This window comes from Monodelphis domestica, chromosome 3 (assembly GCF_027887165.1).
Source record: "Monodelphis domestica isolate mMonDom1 chromosome 3, mMonDom1.pri, whole genome shotgun sequence".
NCBI classification, from domain to species: Eukaryota; Metazoa; Chordata; class Mammalia; order Didelphimorphia; family Didelphidae; genus Monodelphis; species Monodelphis domestica.
Window position 1 is genome coordinate 429,278,788 of NC_077229.1, and position 21,217 is coordinate 429,300,004.

The window sequence follows — 21,217 nt, forward strand, 5'->3', positions numbered from 1 at the left end:
GTTGTATCTTTTGCTAAATTCCTGGAATAAACTTTCTTTTATTGCCAGTTAAAAAAATGTCCCAAAGTATAGCACACAGAAATTATGGTTAGATTATATACATAACTGAGGTTTTGTTACATTCTGAAACTTAAGCTACTTTCTTGTTTAATAAAATATATATCATGCTATTCAGATTATTTTAAATTTGTGTAATCGAAAAATAATTTCAGTTCATATGTACACTAATATTATTTCCTTTTAGAGTTACTAGAAGAATTCAGTCCAGTTGTTGAAAGACTAGGATTTGATGAAAATTTTGTGGATGTAACCCAGACGGTTGAGAAGAGACTACAGCAGCTACAAAGTGATGACTATTCTGGAGTGGTTGTTTCTGGTCATGTTTACAATAATCAGTGTGAGTTTTTATTTTTCCTTTTTAGTAACTACTGAGAGTATTTCATAACTTGTTACTTTGTTATACTGAAATTTTCTGTGTTTTGAGAGCAATATTACTTTGTAGTTAAAGTGCTTGCACAGTTAAGAATGTTTCTCGGGTATTTGATCCCTTTATCAAAAGTTGGAAAACTATAACAAATATTACAGATATATGGAATAGTCATTGCAGCTAGGGCTGCCAACTCTAACTACTATTGTCTTTCAGTACTGTGTTCAAAAGTAAGTTACTGCTTCTCTGACTTAAGTTTTAAAAAGTTAACATACTAACATCTTTTCTCTCATGAGTTTCTTTTCCTTTCCCTTCACCATATCATTCCTATATCAGACCTTACTAATGGCATATTTCAAAGTAGACTATTTTAGTTTCCTTCTCCTTTTCCTTTTTGGGATCTTCTTCAGTCTCCAAATACCTCCTCTAGATACCTCTTCCCTCATATTTCCATGAATGCTTAAAATCCCACATTTTAAATCTGGCCTCAGCCACTTCCTAGCTGTGTGACCCTGGGCAAATCACTTGACCCCCATTGCCTAGCCCTTACCACTCTTCTGCCTTGGAGCCAATACACAGTATTGACTCCAAGACGGAAGGTAAGGGTTTAAAAAAAAAATCCCACATTTTAACAGGAGTCGATTTCAAACTACCCTCCCTGTAGGAAAATGATAGGAGGCTTAATTTAGGATAGGAGGCTTCCTCTTTGAGGAAACACAGAACTATCTAATATGGAGAAGGCTACTCAGGAAATGGGTTAGCCAATAGTAGGGGTCTGTAACCATGAATCTAGATGATCTTACCTTGGCAGATTTTTTATCTTGTTAATTTAGACTACTTCTAAAATGTTGTATTATTTCTGAATCTTGATATTTGTTATTGTTGTTAGCTTCATGTCATCTGTAATTAGGGAACATTATTAAAATTTTAGCAGGTCAGTGCTAGTTTATTCATTTAGCTGTTGTTGTTCAATCTTTCAGTTGTAGTCTAGTCTTCGTGACAACAAGGATCATAGTTGTCGATGAGATTTTCTTGGCAAAGATACTGGAATGGTTTGCCATTTCATTCTCTAGTGGATTGAGGCCAACAGAGGTTAAGTGACTTGCCCAGAGTCACATAGCTAGGAAGTAGCTGAGGCTACTGTTGAACTCAGGTTTTCTGACTGCAGGTCCAGAACTGTATCTACTGAGCCACCTAGCTGTCTCCTTCATTTAGCTGTGACTCTACCTATGTATCAGCCAGTTCTGTCAACTTTAGAATCCCCTTACCTGCATGAGGAGGCATGACTAACTCTAGTAGAAGGGACAAGGAAGACAAAATAACCATATATTTATTAACCTTTTCCACAAGGATAACTTCTTAGACTAGGCTTACTTTATCATCATCATCGTTGTTGTTCTTCCTGAAATCTAGATATCATGTGTAATTTTTCTGTTCTATAGGTAGAGTTATTATATTAAAAATTAGTTTAGTTTGATATGACTTGATTTTAGTAAACCCAGGATAGCTCTTAGCTGATCACTGCTTTCTTTTTTAAGAGTTCACAACTGATCTATTTAATAAGTTCTCAAATATTGCAACTGCCATCAAACTATGGTTTCCAGATCTTGTATTTTCCTTATTCAAAATAATTGCTTATCATCTACCAAAATTCTCATCTTCTACCATCACTCAAAAATTACCAGAAATTGTTCTGAAATTACATCTGAAAGGTCTTTTAATTCATGAGGATATATTTTTCTATGCCTGGCAACTTAAGTTCAAAGTGACTAGGGATCTCTTATACAACTTTATGTTTTATTTACCTCTTGGCCATATTTTTTTTACCTTTTCCTATTTGAAGATAATTCCCTTTGATAGAGAAGATAGAAATAAAATAAGTCGAGTAGTTCTGCTTTCTCTCTTCTCACCCTTGACAATCTAGAACTTTCTTGTTAGTTATCTAACACACCATAGCTATACTAAAAAGCTCTTTTGAAATAGTTTTAGCATTTCTCACAAGGCTAAGTTTATTTGAATGCTTTAACATTTCTGAAATTAACTTTATTGGGCCATGCCAGTTTTTATGTAGCCCTCTTTATGCTATCTTTTATACATATATTTTTCATATTTAAACTCAATGTGGAGTTCCTTGTGCAATTAAGTTAGCCCCTCATTTTTCTCTTAATTAGTATTATTTGTAATTGTAGTATCAGTACTTTATTGGTTATAGACAACTATCTTTTTTTAGAAAACTATTAGAAACTTTGTCTTTACAGTTTTACCTTTCTTTTCTTGGAACTTTTCTTTTTTGATACTTGGTTTCCTAAAGTCTATGTCTAGCATTTCTTTTCCAAACTGTTATGAGGTCAATTTCCCCAATGTTTTCACCACTTTCTTTAGTCTTTCAGTTACCCCTTTTTCTTCAGCATTGTTAGAGTAGTAGTTTTCCTTTCTATTTCTGAAAAGCTTTTTTCCCCCAAGCCAAGAACTCAAAAGATGCTTTTGCATATAATTTGTCCTGTTTCTTGTGAGGTTCAATATTCCATAAATATAGGTTAAATTTTTTTAAAAGAACTGCAGTAAACAGTTTATTTTCCTATTTTAAAGTCAAATTTATATTGATCACAGTTACACTTATTATTATATTGATCACATTATACAAAATGCTAGTTAAATTTTATTAATATTAACTATAATATTTATAAGAGGAAAGGTAAAATTCTGTTATTGTTTTTCATGCTTAATGAATGCTTATTCTAATTTTGTCCCACTAATCAAAAATGACAAGATATTTCAAATTACCATGTATAACACACTTAGTTTTAAAAATTATGTTACATGGAAAAATTTTAAGGCTGCAGCAAACCAAACATTTTCATAGGAGATATTCATAGAAAGACTTTTTAATCAATTATTTAAGTATCCAAAGAATATATTAGTACTGCACAGGTGTTTCAAATGAAGGTGAGAATATCACTATTTGACTTATATTAGCCCTCTGAGCAACAGAGATAATAATTCAAAATGTGTAGCAATATAAGGGAAAAATTTAGACTTAATTTAAGTCTTATATTTAATATCTCCCTTCTAACTGTTAACATTTAACCTTGTGTATTGTTTTGTAGCTGTAAACCTAAATGACATTTTGCATGTAAGATTACTTATTGGATCACAGATTGCAGAAGAGATGAGAGAGGCCATATTTAATCAGCTGGGTCTCACAGGCTGTGCTGGAGTGGCTTCTAATAAACTGTTGTCCAAATTAGTTTCTGGTACCTTTAAACCAAATCAACAAACAGTTTTAATGCCTGAAAGTTGTCAAGATCTCATTGATAGTTTGGACCACATAAAGCAAATGCCTGGTAAGAAAGATGCACTTTTAAACTACTTACTATTTTTTTTCTTGTTTTTTAATCTTTTCAGAAATTACAATGTATTTCATGCTTTTATTAAGATTTATGTTCACTTGACCTACTTATTTGGGGGGAAAAAGTTAAACCTTAATTTCCACCTGTAAATAAGTACAAAGGAAATACAGGAATAATTTCCAAACTGATTTTATTGTATATTTTTGTATGGTCAGTAAAAGTATTAGCATAAAATCAGTTATAAACCAGACACATTCAATAATTTGGTCAAATTTAATAACTTCTAAGCCCTTGTCTATTCCTTCAGACTATATATAGCATAACAAGGAAGAATTGACTCTGTTTTGCTATGATTTTCTCAGAAGGCTAAATGGTTGAATCATTTAGAATCATTTAGCTTTCACAAAACTATAGTAAAACCACATTTATCTGGCATTGTTGGAAATCGAGCTTAATTTTTTAGATAGCTGAAGCTTAGCTATTTTAACCAAACTTTTGGTTTTAAAGATTTTTTGAGGGAAATCATTCTGATAAATACTTCTCTAACTTCCAAGTTAACATAATTTAAATTTTTCTTCCTAAGGTGAGAATCAGAACAGATAATAATATTTGTAAAGTGCCTGGTACTTAGTAAATATTATATAGATGCTTATTCCTTTCCTCTTTTCTTCCCCATTTTAATTTCATAATTATTAGAATATAGTGATATCTTCAGGTATATAGTATTCTTTGCTCCCAAACTAAATGGCCACAGCCTACTTCATTTTCTTAATTCTTGGTTCTGCTTTTTACATTTTTTTGTGTCTTTTTTTTTATTGTTGGCCACTCACCTCTCATCTCTGACTACTGTCAGCTTGTCTGTCCCTATAACTTTCCAGTTTTTATTGTCATGGGTTGTAAAAACAGAAAACAAACTTATTAAAATTGTGCTTAAAACAATAACAAGATTCCAAATTAGTACATAAGAGATTCTTCTTGAAGTCTAGTGAACAAGCTTCAGAGTTTCAACTTGGTGGCATTAATTTTGTTTACTCTAAGGCCTTTTGTGTTTATTTCCTGGAGTTTGTTTTCTAGATATTTTTGTTGCTGCTCAGTTTTTTTTTTTCAGTTATGATCAACTCTGTGATGCCATTTGGGATTTTCTTGGCAAAGATACTGGAGTGGTTTGCCATTTCCTTCTGCAACTCATTTTACAAATGAGGAAATGGAAGCAAACAAACAGGGTTGGTTGACTTACCCAGGATCACACAGTTGGCAGATGTCTAAATAAGGTTAGATTTCTACTCAGAAAGTTGAATCTTCCTGGCTCTAGGCTCAGCCTTCTAACCACCATACCTCCTACCTGCTTTATAGATATTTAAGACTACCAAATATTTGACCTAGGATCATAGAGTTAGAATGGGATGGGAACGCAAGAGATCATCTCCTGTAGTGGTTGTCATAAACTGTGATTCAAAGGACCGCAAGGGTTACTGAAACCATTTCATGAGGTACATGAGGTTAAAACTATTTTCATACTAATATACTAATTTTTTTCCTGTTAAAATATTTCCTCTTTTTCCAAGTACATATCTTTATGAGGCCAGTTAGTGACTATTTATATACATCAACCAAAGCATCATTTTGCCACAGATTAAATCCAGGAATAAATAAGAGAATCCAAATGTCTGCTATAAAGCTAGGCATACAAAAATGTACAAAACAATGTGACTCTTTTAATTATTTTTTTATTTGAAAAATATGGTTATTTTTTACCAAAAAATGCAGTTTATGTTTAACATGTAGATTACTGTTTATTGCTTTTTGTTTATTTATTAAGTGAATTGATATTTTTAAATTATCACTTTAAATTTCTAATATTGTAAATATTACTATATATAACACACAGAAACAAAAGCTTTTTGAGGACATTAGTCATCTTTAAGAGTATAAAAGGGTCTCAAGATAAAAAATTTGAGAACCACTGATATAATGAAACCTTCTCACCTAAGATAAGAAAATACAGAGGCGAAGGAGCAAATAGTAAGTGGAGGGACTGGAACTCAGATTCACCTGCCCTAATTATAAATCCAGTGCTCTTTCTACCATACCATATTGGCTTCCAAGGTTTCTAAATAAGTGAGGTCTTACTATATTTAATAATTTTAGTGGAAAAATACAGGTCTATTCTTATTCATGTGAAAGCCATGAGTGATGAACTTTGAAATGTCTGATTATACTCTGCTTCCAGCATTCACTAACACTATGACTTCAGGTATGCCACCCAAACTCAGAGATATTTCATCTGTATAATAGCTGATACATTTAGTGCCTCTTTCTCAGGGTCATTATGAAAATCAAATTAGTTAATGAATATAATGTTCCTTTTTAAACTTGAGTTTTTATTTGTATTTAGTATTAAATATTCTAATGAAATTCTCCATTTGAAAAATAGAGAGAAAAAAATAGAGGAAGCTGGTGGTTCAGTGGATAGAGCTCTGGGTCTGGCATCAGGAAATCCTGAGTTCAAATCCATCCTCAGATTCTTCCCAACTGTATGACCCTGAACAAGTCACTGATTGTCTGACAAAAGAATGCACTAAAAAAGAAAATGTCAAACCACTCTAGTATTTTTTTCAAGAAAATCCCATGGAGAGCTATGACCCAGGAAATCACAAAGAATCAGACTCAGCTGAATAACTAAAGAACAACAGACTGAAAATATCTTAGGAATTGCTGCCATCTTAAATGTTAATTTAAAATGGACAAAATTTTTATTTCACAAACAGTTTTTAAAAAGACTTATGAGAGCACTGTGCTAGATACTATGGGGGAAAACAACTATGTATAATATGTAGTTCTTGTTCTCCAAAAACACAGCCTAATTTAGAAATGTGTTTTGTCTTTGGAAATTAATGCACTAAAATTAAAGAGCTTAGATAATTATGTAATTAATGCCTTTGTTATTTTTATCTGTATATAAAATACTTCACAACTTCATCTGTTTTTACCTAGGTATTGGCTTTAAAACTACCAAACGCCTTGAATCATTGGGTATTAATAGTGTCCATGATCTCCAAACCTTTTCACCTAAGATACTAGAGAAAGAACTAGGAATTTCAGTTGCTCAGCGTATCCAAAAGCTCAGCTTCGGAGAAGATAATTCTCCTGTGACTCCTTCAGGACCACCTCAGGTGAATATTTCATGTAAAGTATTATACAACTTTTCAGAATGAAAGAAGCAGTTTGAATGCTATATACTCCTTTAAAAATTTTAGGATTTTTAAACTTTTCTAATTTGATTAGTTAAGTTAACCAAACAAACCTTTCTTTATAAAAGTATGATTTATTACATTAGATTAATAATTGCCTTAAAGTCAAACACAATTTTAAAAAGATATGCTGTTTTACATAAATAACTTGATTAAAATTCAGCCTATTTTCATAGTCTACCTTGTGCACAGGAGATAAAATTAATTTTTTAATTCCTGTTCTAATAATGGGACTTGGCTTAGTTATATTATGCATTGTCAATATAAATTAAGCACAGTGCTTTTAAATGATCTAAAATTAATTTTATGAAGACAGTGTTTTATAATAATGGATATATTTAGAAGGAAAGGTCTTAGGAAGATGGGAATAATGGTAAAGGGTAAGAATGGTGTTGCTAAATTGATATTTATCAAATGAGTCAATAATTGTAAAGCTCTTAGCATAGTGCCTGGCACATAGTAATATTATATGTGTTAGCTCTTAGTATTCTATAATACATATAGCTAGATCTACATATTTATTGTAACTTCTTGTTTTTTACATCATAAAGGAGAAATAAAAGAATTTTACAGTTAAATAAATTCAATTTGATAGGCAAATTAAAACAATAATTTTACTATGTTCAAAGAAACTGAAAGGAAGGAAGAAATATGAAAAAACCCACATTTACCAAACTAAAAAGACAAAAATAGCTGAGTAGGGAATATCTTAGATGGTGTGAAAATTAATTATTAGCAGTGTATTCTAAATGTCAAGAGCATGGGCAGTGAGGGAAAACTATTAAGATTCTTAATATTTTCCACTGTTTATTTTTTATTTTTTTATTAATAATAAAAATAAAAATTAATAAAAATTTAATAATTTATTAATAATTTATTTTATTATTTATTTCACTGGATGAAATACTTTGATAAATTTATTTTTTGTGTGTATACCTCACTTGAGTTTAATTCAGTCTTTGTTTTCTAATATTTAAACATTCTGTATCTTATGTTGTGTGGCAATCTATTCAGTGTTAATTAACTTCATATTAAGTTCTCTAAAGTTCTATTACAAACCTATTTTGTTCTCGTCAAGTCCCTAACCCATTCTTGATCTCCATGTCTACAGATAACCACTTTACTGAGATGAAGGCCATCCATCTGAGATTCCTTGACTTTCTTCATGTTCTCCTCCTTGCCTCCTATTTCAAAGGAAGTCTTCTTCCCAATGTCTACTCCTCTTCCTTTGTCCCAGTTCACTTTCTTCCCACCTTCAGAACTCTTCTTTATTATCCATCTTCTTTTGTACATTTTCAATTTTTTTATCTCGATCGATTCTATCCTTTTTACCTATAAGGTAAAAGATTTTCCCTAACTTTTCTTTGCTGTACTATAATCCCTTAAACCATCTAGTCAATTTTCCTCCTTCCTTAATTCCTACCAATAACACTCACTGTCTTATATTCCTCCCTTTGTTGACTTGCAGACTTCTTGAGGAATACCCTGTGCAGGGAGAGATGGGTTGTACAGTGGTTAGAGCACTAGGCCCAGAGTCAAGAGGACCTTGGTTCAAATCAGGCCTGAGACGCTTCCTAGCTTTGTGACTAGGCAAATCTCTTAACCCTGTTTGTCTAACTCTTGCCCTTTTGTCTTATAGTTGTTACTAATACAGAAAGCAAATATTTTTTTAAACTACCTTGTGCATTCCTCTAGTGCCTTGCTCAGATTCTACTGCTTCATTTCTCATTATACTTCAGAAACTTCTTTCTCACTGCTGACCTCCAAATTGCTGAGTCCAATGGCATTTCTCATGTTATCCTCCTGGGCCTCATTGTTGCATTTAACGATGTTCACAACCATTTTTTTAGTCCTTTCTCTTCTTCCTACAACTACTTCTGGAGTGACTTCAAGAAGTCTTTGTTGATTCTTTTCCTCTTCATGCCTAATCTTTTCCCAGGATTTTGTCCATAGTCTGTTTCTCTTCTCTTGGTGACCTCATTGAGTTTGGGGCTATAGTAATATCTCAGTTCTGATGAATGACTTCCAAATCTTTATCTTCAGGTTAACCTCTAGACCTCAATTTACAGTTTTCTACTTTGTGTACAGGGCATATAGGGAAATTGAACACCTCTCATGTGAGGGCTTGCTGAGCTCCTTTTAGGGCTGCTCATCTACCTTTGGTGTCTGTCTATCATCTAGCTCTCATTTGTGACTCCAAAATGCTGTAGCATATACAGCATTCACACCCCAGTAAAACAGTCTTGGAAAGAGGACTGAACCAGGGTGTGAGTAATCAACAGGCCTTAAACCTACAACTGAGTTAAAGTGGATTGCTACTCCAAGCAAGTTAAGACTTCCCACTGCAGAATAGACAGATAAAAACAGTTTTCTGCAATGACCAGGAAGGCAGCTAAACCAGGCAGTGTGGAGCACTTGGAGCTTGGTCAGACTTGGAAAAAGCCAAGGTCATCCACTGCATACCAGGCCCTCACCAGTCCTAACTTTTGTGCTGCTACTGGACTTCAGTAACTCTGGAAGAAAGAGTATGGCAAATGACTTTGTATAACTTTGCCTCACCTAAATCCACTTCAGAGGCAAGTCAAAACATCACTCTGTGATACCACTGGTTCTCTTCCAAACAAAGGAGGAATAAAATTAAATCCAACACATCCAACATGAGATTCAGATTCAAAAGCATTGGAAAGGACTTTAAAGTATCTAATTCATTAACTACTCATGGTATGTTCTTATTAAAATTGATTATCTCAGTCAGGAAACTTAAATCTTCTTAATTTCTGTATTTATGTAAAGGATTTCACTTCTTTTAGGCACTCTCAGCCTCATTTTTTATTTAACTGTATCCCCTTTAATGTCCATGTTCATTCAGTTAAACTTAGCATACATTTTTTTAAGTGCCTGGTATATACAAGGCACTGGGAATTCAAAGGTAAAACAAGACAGTTGCTGATTCTAAGAAGCTTATGTACTCTAGTTGTTATTCAAGGACTCCTAGCCCTGAAGTAGCTCTTAAGGCCATCCTTGCTTACCATCACTACATCCTTACTCCAGGTCACCTCCCCTAGTCTATTAGAGAGGTTACTAAACTGGCCTTCCCATCTGTGATTTCTTTCCCACTATGCCTTATTTCATATCAATCTTTCTGAAAGATGCAGTCATGTAACTGTATTCAGAGAAGCAACATGACATAGTGAAAAACAAAACAAAACATAGCACATTGTTCTTGGATCTTTGTCCTGCCTGCCATCCACTAGCTATTTAATTCTAGGCTTGTCATTTAACCTCTTGAAGAGCCAAATGGACTTGGACTACTTACCTCACAAGTTTATTTTGAAGAAAGTGCTTTGTAAACTGTAAAAACTGTTATTATCATTACTATTTCAGAAACCTTCAGTGGCTGCTTTTCCCAGGGGCTACTTTCCAAACCTTGTTGCTTGGCATTCAAGTCCTTTCACAAAATGGCTCTAGCCTATCTTTCTGATCTTCTTATTTTACTGCAATCAATTTATTTTGTTTAATCCTAGCTACTCAGATGTACATATGCATATACCTTATTTCCCCCGCTAAATTTTAAAATTCTGGTGGTTGTGGGCTCTCTATCCTATTTTCCTCCATCTCTGTCATACTTTGTTTTCTTTGTTTCAGAACTTAACAAATAATTGGCTGAAACAAGTTATCTTAATTCATAGCAGTCTGGTATGAGGAGGAAAGGGAAGGATATCATTACCTTTATTTTACTGACAAGAAAACTGAGGCAGAGCTTTCTTGAAGTCACAGTAGTTTTGGAGATACACCAGAGCTAGGAATTCTTTTCAAATTAGTGAGCTTTCTCAGCTACAATTCCAGAATGCTTCCCATTAGAGTATGTTACTCTTACTAAGCATACTAAGTGCATTAAAAAGTGTTTAAAATAGAACTAAGTATAACTAAACCCAAGGAATTAAGTATTTAAAAATAAAGTGCAAGAGATGTTAGTAAAAAATTTAAATGCCTTTATTTTAAAATACAGAATCCTAGATTTGGAGCTGGAAGATAACATAGATCATCTAAGCCAATTCCTTCTTTTACAGATGAAGAAACTGGTATTTGGAAGTTTGATTTGTATTCTAAGCCTAGAAAATTTTTGTCATGTGTGTGAAATAATTCTTCTCCATTTGTGTATATTTTGGTAGTCCTTTAGTGAAGAAGATTCCTTTAAAAAGTGCTCATCAGAAGTGGAAGCTAAAAAAAAAATTGAAGAACTACTTGCTAGCCTTTTGAACAGGTGATTTGCCTTCTTGTTGAGTTATCTTATTTGTATTCTGTATATTGTACATTGAAAGGATGATTGATGCTCTCTTTCTATAATCTGAAGATTAAGCTGGAGACTTACAATTAAAATCTAAAAATTAAAAGATAAATTAACTGTAGAATTTCTGCAATGCACTAACAAAAGAAATAATATCACATTTTATAGGGTTTTTTTTTCCTTTTTTACTATTGTCACTTAGAATTTAGTAAACTTGGTGGCTACACTGGGTCTCTTAAAATGACTGGGGATTCTCTGCCTCTTCTGAAGACTCCCTATTTGACAATAAGGAGGAAATAGAAGTTATTTTTTTTTTGTAACAAATGCTTTGTCTTCCCCTCCACTCCCTGGATTGTGACATCATCATTTGCTTCTGGTTCAGGAGAAGGGAAAGAATCACATGGGAACCAGGGTTTGGGGAAGTCAAATCATTGAGTCTCCTGTGATATAGCAAGGTCTTTTTCTAAATCTATTGGAAGAGGTACATTCATTCTGAGGTTAATGGGGAAGTAAGGGGATGAATATGAAATGCTTTGATATTTATTCCTCCAATTGATAGCCCCTTCCTAACTTTTCTTAGACTGAATATTGTAAGAATATGATAAAAGAAGGATATAATTAAGTGAGTGAATAAAGTTATATGAAAGTTTGACTGGAACTATGTAAGTATAGAAATATGAATTTATAAGTTGCTTCTGAGACCATAGGCTTGGCAAGTAAATCCAGCCTTCTGACCCCTTTGCCACCAGATTTACTTCTAAATTCATTCTCTAGAAAATTGTTCCATTCTTACCCCTATCCTTACAAAGGATCCTTTGGGCAAAGGCAGAGAGAGTATGATTGCAGAGACAGCTGAGAGTTGATTGTGAGCTTCAAAAGTTGAATTTCCTAGGTTTCACCAGCCCAAGGTTCTTATTTGTTTAGCCTAACCATGTAGCTTGGAGCACTGCAGTCAACTGAGGGTAGATTAGTATGATCTATTTTCACTGTTATGACTCAGTATGTTCCTGAGAAGACTTCAGTGGAATTGGTCATGCATATCATTGTATCCAAATCTGAGATTATTCTGAGCTCTCTGACCATGAACACTTGTGTGTAGCAGGGAAACCGCAGAAATACAGCTTTCCTATATTCTGCAGCTCACAAAGCTGGCCATCAACCAATTCCACAGGTTGAGGTTGGACATCCTGACCTTGTGAAGACACCTGCCATCTATCTATCCACAGAAGAATTTTATATTTTACTCTGAGCTTTGAACAAAAACTAAATAAAGTAAGCATTTCCACATTCATTGTGGAAATGAAGGAAAGGATAGTACATTAAACTTCAAGTTTCTTTTATGGAAAGATCAACATGTAATTTCAATGCATACATTTAAAGAATTATATTGAATATTCATAGGTATTTTGTGCTTTTCTTAAAGGAGGCAAATGTTATGTTAAATTCCTTAAAATAACAGTAGGTTTTTTTCCTCTTTTTAAAGCTTTTTAAAATGCTGTCATACTTGGTGATGAATACTATGTAAGGTCATCATACGTGACAATTTAAAATCATCTTTTATTTTATTTGTCTTAGGAGCCAGAATCATCATTTACAACATTAATTTTTTTCAGGACTTTGTGGCCTGGGTAGTTTAAAATTACTTCTGTCTTCAGCCACACAGAAGATTATTGCCATAACTAGTTTAATTTTATTAGAACACGTTTAATTGTAAGGTATCATTTTGATTATTGATAATATTTATAGAAAAGACCAAAAATATTGAGCAAGTTTTTAAAAGTATATACTCATTGTGATTTGATTATCTTCTCTATAAAATATGTCAAAGAGACTAAAATATATGTTTTGTAAAGTAGAAAGAAAAAGTCATTATCAAAAATTTTTCCCTCAGGAATAAGGTATTCTAATTAAATTATTTTTTCCCAAATAATTGAGCTACATCCCTCCAAGTACCAACACTTCTTTTGTTTTTTTGACCATTTTAATGGAAATATTTCTAAGCATATTACACACTTAAGTACCTGTCTTCTTATATTGAGTATAATGAACATAGTTTAATTATTTATGAATCAGAGTCAGTCCTCATATATTCTGTTTATATGGCAGTGCCCTTTAAAGTATATAATATATAGTAATTACCTGGCCCTAAAATAATGTGCAAAAGTTTGTGTACCTACTTTTAAAATTTTATTTGCTTCCTTCCTCATTAGATGCCTTCTCCTCTGTCACTTGTCATAGTGTGCATGCCAGTAGTAGTGCTATTTGACTGCCTTGCTTCTAATTTGCTAAAGGCTAGGAAACCAAATTTGTTAGAATTACTGCGTTTAAATTAAGACTAATAGATTCTTAGTAAGAGCTTAGGGGACTGTCTTATGAATATATGGACTTTATGATAATTATTTTGGTTGCTCTTTGGTCTTTTTAATTACCTGGTTTTTGGCTGTGTTGTAGACAGTTGCAATTTCATAGGTAAAAGACTTCCAAAGTTAAGTGAAGTGCTACTATGCTCCATTTAGAAATTCCTAAGTATTCTGGTTCCTTATTTTCAGAGTATGCAACGATGGAAGGAAACCACATACAATAAGATTAATCATCCGTCGGTTTTCCTCTGACCGACATTTTAATCGTGAGAGCCGTCAGTGTCCTATCCCATCTCATGTAATTCAGAAGTTAGGGACAGGTATGGGTTCATTTTATTGAGTTCAGTTCATTCTTTGTTATTAATAGACTTTTTATTAGTTTAATTTTATTATTTTGAGAAATTCAATACTATAAAATGTCATTTGAATTTTTAGCAACAATTAAATATTGAAGTAAAATTGTGCTACAAGTAGGGTCCATTTCTCTCCCCTTTTAGTTCCATAACTGAACTGGAGATCTGTGTTCTTTTAACACCTTTTCTTTATAGTATACTTAGTAAATATTCTTAAAGATATATTAATTTTTAAACAAAACACTAATAGAGAATAATTTCCAATTTTTTTAAGTTAAAATCTTAAGGTTCTTTCCACCCTTTCCTCTCCTAGACTCCTTTAGCAATAACTATTTGTTTGACTGACTGCTTGATTATTTCAAGATTCACGAAGCTGACCCCAAAGCATCAAGTGGTTTTGCAGTAGTAGATTGTAGAACATTTTTGGGCAAGAACTGAGAGTCATAGATGGTGTCTAAGTCTAACCTTTGTTGAGGAATAGGAAAACTTTTTTTCAAATGTGAAGTACTTCTAGGTTAACTAAGAATCTTTAAACACTTATTTTCAGTTAAGGATTATCTAGAATAAGGGTTAAGTCAAATGTGAGAGGAAGTATTTTTTGATGCAAAGAGCACTGGACTTGCAGTCAGGAGATTTCCTTTCAAAATCTTACCTACTAAAAAGCTTTATTGACCTTACACCAATCATTTCACTGCTCAAAACCTTAGTTTCCTTACCTGAAAAACAAAAATAATAATAATTGTAATACTGGCCTCTCAGGGGAATTGTGAGGTTGTGATATAGTTGTAAGGAAGGCAATTTGTAAACCTTAAGTCCTTTGTGCACAGAAATTTTGTTTGCTATAACAATACTATTATGTGTGAAAATCATCTAGCAACTCTTCAGACCTTTTTTAGTTTCCATTAAAGCCTTTTGACCTTTCAAGTATCTTAGAAAGTTTTAATGGTAAACCTTATTCATTAGGTTCCCTTATGTCTCCTTTGCCCCCAAGGGGACCGGTATTAAGGTAATAGTGGAACCAGTAGGGAATCAGGACAAAATGAACAATTTTTTATAGGAATGAGAGGACTACCATTCTTCCCCATCCATGATAACAGCTGATGTTTATATAACATTTTTAACAGTTTTGCAGAACTCTTTGACATGTACATTAGTTCTTTTGATTCTCACAACAACCCTGTGAGTCAGACACCACAGGCATTATTATCACTGTCTTACCAGGAAGGAACCTGAGGTTTAGAAAGCCCAAGTGACTAAAGTGAAGAGTGGGAGTTGTACCAGCAGCCCACTTTTCACTAGAAAATGTCAACCTAATTATTTTCTCTTTTTCAGAAAATGAAACTTAAATACAAGGAAGTTAAAAAGACTTTCCCATTTCAAGGTGGGGTAGGGGGGTCAAAATTCCTTATTCTTTGGCATTACATTGCTTCCAATTTCCAATTATAGACTGTAACTTCAGGTTTTTCCTAAAGGAAATTTAAAAACCCTTAACATTTTTTTTATTCAATATGTTGACAATTTTAGGATTAAATACTCTCTATAATCTATTTGGCTTTCCATGTAATTGTGAGCTAGCTCAGTTATATGTTTCCTAGGTTTTATTTTCTTGGTTTTATCAATGCTTTAAATCTATCTTATTCACAAATAAGCTCTTAATTCTAATAATTCATATGAAATGCACTTATTTTTCTTACTTTTTAAAAACAATTCATTTAGGAAATTATGATGTTATGACCCCAATGGTTGATATACTTATGAAACTATTTCGAAATATGGTAAATGTGAAGATGCCATTTCACCTTACCCTGCTAAGTGTGTGCTTCTCCAATCTTAAATCACTACCTACCTCTAAGAAAGGATCTATTGAATTTTATTTAACACCATCATCATCAACACCTTCACACTCTGGCAAGCGCACTTATGTAAGTGCAGGGTTTTGGGAAATTAATTGGGTTGTTTAGATTGTGTTTCTAAGGTCATAAGATATAGTCCAGCTCTAGTGTGGTATATTACTCTCTCTGGGTTGTATTCTTATTAGTTTATATTCCCAGAGGTCAATGTCTTCTTAAAGTCTGGTGCATATGATTTTTGAAATTAAATATTCATTTATTCTAGGAATGGAACACTTGTGCCATTGGTTAAAACTGTTGAATGGTTTTCTTTATTGATAATATTCATTGTGTAATATAAATAGAGTATGTTTTAGGTAATTTTAGAAGTAGGAATATATTTTTATACCTATTGGATATTTTGAAATAGACTTAAAAATTAAAAAGCAAAGCCTTCTCATTTTCATTTCCATAGATATCTATTTAGTATTAAACAGAAGGCAAATGAATTTTCATTAAAATACTTGAATCACTTATCCATGACCCGGACATTTTATTGAGTTCTAACAGCAGTATTTATATAGGTTGACTGTTGAATGACACTTGCATAAAAAAGTAGACAAAGGTAAAAGCTGGCAAAAATCAGTGAATGTTTTAAGGTGATTTTTAAAAATGAACAATAATAATTTGTTGGTTTTTGACTGTGACAACCAAAAACAGAATAATTAACAAAAACACTGTCTGTACTTAAACTGTGTGATTTGTAAATAGAATAAGGCTGTCAACTCACTTCATAATTTGCAGTGATTTGGTTTATTGTTCATTGTAATGTGTCACTGAAATTATTTTAAATTAATTCATAATTTTAAAATGAAAACATCTAATTAGAATGTTAAAGGTTTGTTTATTAAGCATTATTTATGTGATGAGCTAATATGCCTATTACCTTAAATTTAAGTAATCACTTAATTTTAAAACTATTAGTGATGTAAATAATATCTAGTTACTTATGTGCTAGTATTGTGCTTGAGACAAGTAAGAAATTCAATGAGTTCATATGGATTACTTATAAGACAAGACTTTAAAAATTTCTTAACCTTAAATTACATTGAATATAAAATTTTAAAATTATGTATTCGTAATAGGGTTTGGTAAATATCATAGTAGTGGGTTTTCTTCTCTAGTGTTTTCATTATACTTCAAAAGTAATAATTTTCTGAAATAATTCTCCTTAATATACTGCACAGTGCCATTACCTTTACAGTGACCTTAGGCAAATCATTTAATTTACCTGTGTCTTAGTTTCCTCATCTATAAAATGACAGGATTAGAATTTGTGAGCTTTAAATTCCCTTCCAACTCTTAACATTTTGGTTGTAGCTAGGTATGTTTAGTTAGAAACTGAGTAGTGATTCGCCTTCTTGGGATGATAGGTCATAAGGTACAGGGTTAGTGGAGTGAGAATTATATGACCTTAGAGAAAGATTGTTATGATATAATCATACTTAATTGCTTTGAAACTAACCACAAGAAGTTTTTGGAGCCTTTTGGGGGAAAAGTGCATGCTCCCAGTTTTATATTTGGAATAAATCCTATCTTAGTATGGATGGACAGATACATCCTATCATGGATAAATGGCACAAGCATTTTATCTTTGAGATATCATATGTTAATATCTTTTAAATTTTGTCTTCTAGAAAATGAAAGATACACATCTGGAAGAATTTTCACAAGACAAGGAAGTAAACTGGGATTTTCTACCAAGTGGAAGAATCGAAAGCATAAAAACTGGAGAATCTCCATTAGATACTGCAAATTTTACTAAAGAAAAAGAAATTCATGATTTCCCACTTCACTCACTTCCTGAGGGTATTGACCATGAAGTCTTTAAGGAGCTGCCAGTAGATATTCAAGAAGAAATCCTTTCTGGCAAAACTAGAGAAAAAAATCAAGGAAAAGGAAGTTTAAGTTGTCCATTACATGCCTCTAAAGGAGTGTTATCTTTTTTTTCTTCAAAACAAATGCATGACATTGTTTCAAATCCCAGAGATCATTTATCGAGTAGCAAACAATTAGCCTCTATATCTACTAGTGAACCAGGTACATCAGGTTTAAGTAGCAGTGGTTCCACTTACCTGTTTAGCCGAAAAGAATCTCTCCACTATTTAGACAGTGAGTTAAGAGATGAAAGAATGAGTCAAGGACCTAAAGAATCCCAAGGATTCCATTTTTCAAATACAAACCCTTCTGTGTCTATATTCCATTCTTTCCCAAACTTACAAAGTCAGCAACTCTTTTCCAAAAATCACACTGCAGATAGCCATAAGCAACTTACAGGTTCAGTTTCTCAGCATCTCAGTCTTACAGAAAACAGAGAGCAAGAATCTGCAGAAGAGGAAATAACTTTTCCTTCTGGCATTGACCCTGCAGTTTTTTTTGAATTACCAGAAGATGTTCAAAAAGAACTTTTGGCTGAGTGGAAAAGAACAGGATCCTCTTTCCAAACTGTACGTGAATAAGCATGATGGAAAAAAATTTTTTTAAATATTCCAAGCAAATAGCAACAACATTATGTTCCCCTCAGTCTGATAGCTTATTAAGATGTTTGATATTAAACTATTTATTAGGTATTCAATAATGTAGAAATCTGACTAATATGAAACATTCAAGATAAAGCACAAACTGCAGAAGGGAGGTAAATTCTTACATAAGCATAAAAATGTTCATATCAGAAGTAATAATGTAAAATATTATCTTCCTCTCGTTTTTAAAGCTATTTTATATTGAAGATTTTCAATAAAAAGAATATCATGGTCAGCATTAGTACATATTCCATTAATTTGGGAAATTGTGCATGTATATGTAAGTGTAAAATAGCTACAATGTTGCATTATAGGCAATTAAGGAACAGCAATCAATGTTTCCTTTTTGAAGTTTAAAGCAACCCAAGAACCTCAGCTCACTGAGAGGTTTTAAAATATGGAAAACCTTAGGTTCCAGCTACTTATTTAAAACAAACTTTGCCCAAAGCAACTAACAGGTTTTATAATTTAAGTTGAGAACCAAATATTCAGATTTAGTGGGCAATTTTAAAGTCATATGTATTCAAATATTTCAACTAGCTTTTACTAGCTGGGATGGGGGAGGGGGCCAGGTTGGCCTTAGAAGGGGAAGCACTCCATAGAAAAAAATTAAAGTAATGGAAGCCTGAGGACTTCAGTGTATAAGATTGGAGTTGTCATAAGAACACTGGTTTATACTCGGATACTAAATAAGGGAAATATTAGCTCCTGGGGAGCCATCCTTACAGGGAACTGGGGAATAGATGTGGTATTCTATAGCTTTTGCTGGAGATTTGAAACTAGAACCTCTTTGCAATCAAATGTGAGAAAATCATTACTTTTATCTCAGTTACTACCATCTCAAAAATTGGCAGAGTAAGGATACCCCATACTTGTGACATAAGCGCATCTTGGTAGCACATCAAAATATCCTAGAGGGGCAGGTAAGTGGCTCAGTGGATTAAGAGCAAGACTTGATTGAGGTGGGAGGTCCCGAGTTCAAATGTGGCCTCAGATACTTCTTAGTTGTACAACCCTGGACCAGTCACCTAGCTTCCGTTGCTAGCCCTTACCACTCTTCTGCTTTGAAACTGATAACTTAGTGTCAATTCTAAGACAGGAGATAAGGGTTTAAAAAAATAGTATCCTGGAACATTGTATAGGAAATGACATGGTATTTAAGAATATGGAGGAAATACAGAAAAATTATAAGCATGGTCCCTCTTCTCAAGGAATTTATAGTCTTTGTGGAGATAATCAAACATGAAAAAAATTCAAGAATGTTTACAAGGCAATATGCATACAAGTGGAAATATTCTTCCATTTGAGAACCCAAGGCTTGTTTGGAATTCTCAGGATGAAAGGATTCACTGCTTCCTGAGGGCCTTCTCTCTTTGTGTAAAGAAAGGAAAATGGTAACATTTTTTTTGAAAGTAGCTAAAATAACATGGCAAGAATGATGCAGGCTCCTCAACATCTTGATACTATTTGAAGCTCTACTATAGATATCCTTTATTTAAAGCACTTTTTATTTTCCAAATGCTAAAAGATATAAGGCTAATCAACTCATCAGAGAAAGTGAAGGACATAGTTTCTCCCATAGAATTATCACCATTGGATGTTTTCATGGTTTACCAACATAGACTGTCTCAAGAAGTATGTTAACCTAAGTTCATAGTTGTGACACAAATGATAAATATAGCATATGAGATGTATTTGACCAATGTTTATGAACTGTTAGTCAATTATATGTCATAATGAGTAAATTAGCTTGCAGATGACTTCGAATAGGTATAAAAGAGGCAATTAAGCCACAAATCGTTTTTGGAAACATCTTTTTAGGGAGGCATAAGACTTTACAATATAGTTTTTAAAAACCTTAAAAGAAACCAGAAATAGGATTTCTTGAATTTATACTTTTTTAGATCATTTTTCTCAAAATTGTTATTTTTGAGGCTGAGAAGTTTTCTTCTTGTTCTGACCAGTAACAGTACTCAACTGGCCTTTTTAAAGGCTCCTACTCAAAATGAATTTGTTTCAATTCAATGCAATAAACTTTTAGGGTAAAAAGCACTGTGCTAGGCACTGGAAATAGAGATTCTAAAATGATGCTTCTGTTGTCCTCAAGGCCCTTTTGTCAGATATTCCTGAAGAGGCTCACAACTAGTTAAGGAGATGATACTTGGTTTGGAAAAAACTTTGAAATTTTTGTCTGAATACAGAGGTTTGCATACCATGTCTACTATATGCATGCTGCTGTCACCTCATACTAATCACAGAGTCTCTGGGCTGTAATTTTCTCATCTGTGAAATGAGAAATGAGGATTAAATGATTTTTTAATGTTGCTTCCAGAGCTAAATCCCATCACTGTTTTGAGGTCAGGAATGACAATAGTAGCTCACTTTTTAAAAAATGTGTAAAGTTTTTTTTTTTTTCACAACTTGTGAGATTTTACAAATTACTTCACAATTTATAAAACAGACTAACTTTTTTCACCTCTAGTCCCTCAGCTAACGAGGCCCAGAACTAAGGTTCAAACACATTTTGCTAAGATCAGTGCATTGTCAGTGACCTCAGTGTCTAATTGTCTAAAGTCTAAAGTATGACTAATGCCATAGATGCCAAGGTAGGAACAATGGCAAGGTCAGGAGGTGTGTAGGTATAATGTGTTTAATCTGATGATGTGATAAGACACTCTTTGAGCTTACCAGCCAGCTCACTAATGCAAACTGTTTTAACTCTTGTTTTTTACAAAACTTAAAGGAAGAATTGGTTCAGATGGAACTCTTGTATATAT

General features: G+C 33.0%; 1 protein-coding gene across 9 annotated transcripts in view; it reads left to right on the forward strand.

The window, feature by feature from the left end:
- POLI (DNA polymerase iota) overlaps window positions 1-18,675 on the forward strand; it is a 93,407-nt gene extending 74,732 nt beyond the window's left edge. For 6 of the 9 annotated variants that reach the window (XM_007486710.3, XM_056824446.1, XM_007486705.3 and 3 more), the window contains 7 exons: window positions 245-397; window positions 3,535-3,771; window positions 6,772-6,950; window positions 11,201-11,292; window positions 13,866-13,996; window positions 15,746-15,951; window positions 17,556-18,675. In XM_007486710.3, the coding sequence (XP_007486772.1) occupies window positions 245-397; window positions 3,535-3,771; window positions 6,772-6,950; window positions 11,201-11,292; window positions 13,866-13,996; window positions 15,746-15,951; window positions 17,556-18,377 (1,820 nt within the window). In that variant the 3' untranslated portion in view covers window positions 18,378-18,675. The remainder of the gene's footprint in view (window positions 1-244; window positions 398-3,534; window positions 3,772-6,771; window positions 6,951-11,200; window positions 11,293-13,865; window positions 13,997-15,745; window positions 15,952-17,555) is intronic. The other 3 variants (XM_007486707.3, XM_056824447.1, XM_007486711.3) reach the window with 3 other exon arrangements.
- The last annotated feature ends 2,542 nt before the right edge of the window (window positions 18,676-21,217 follow it).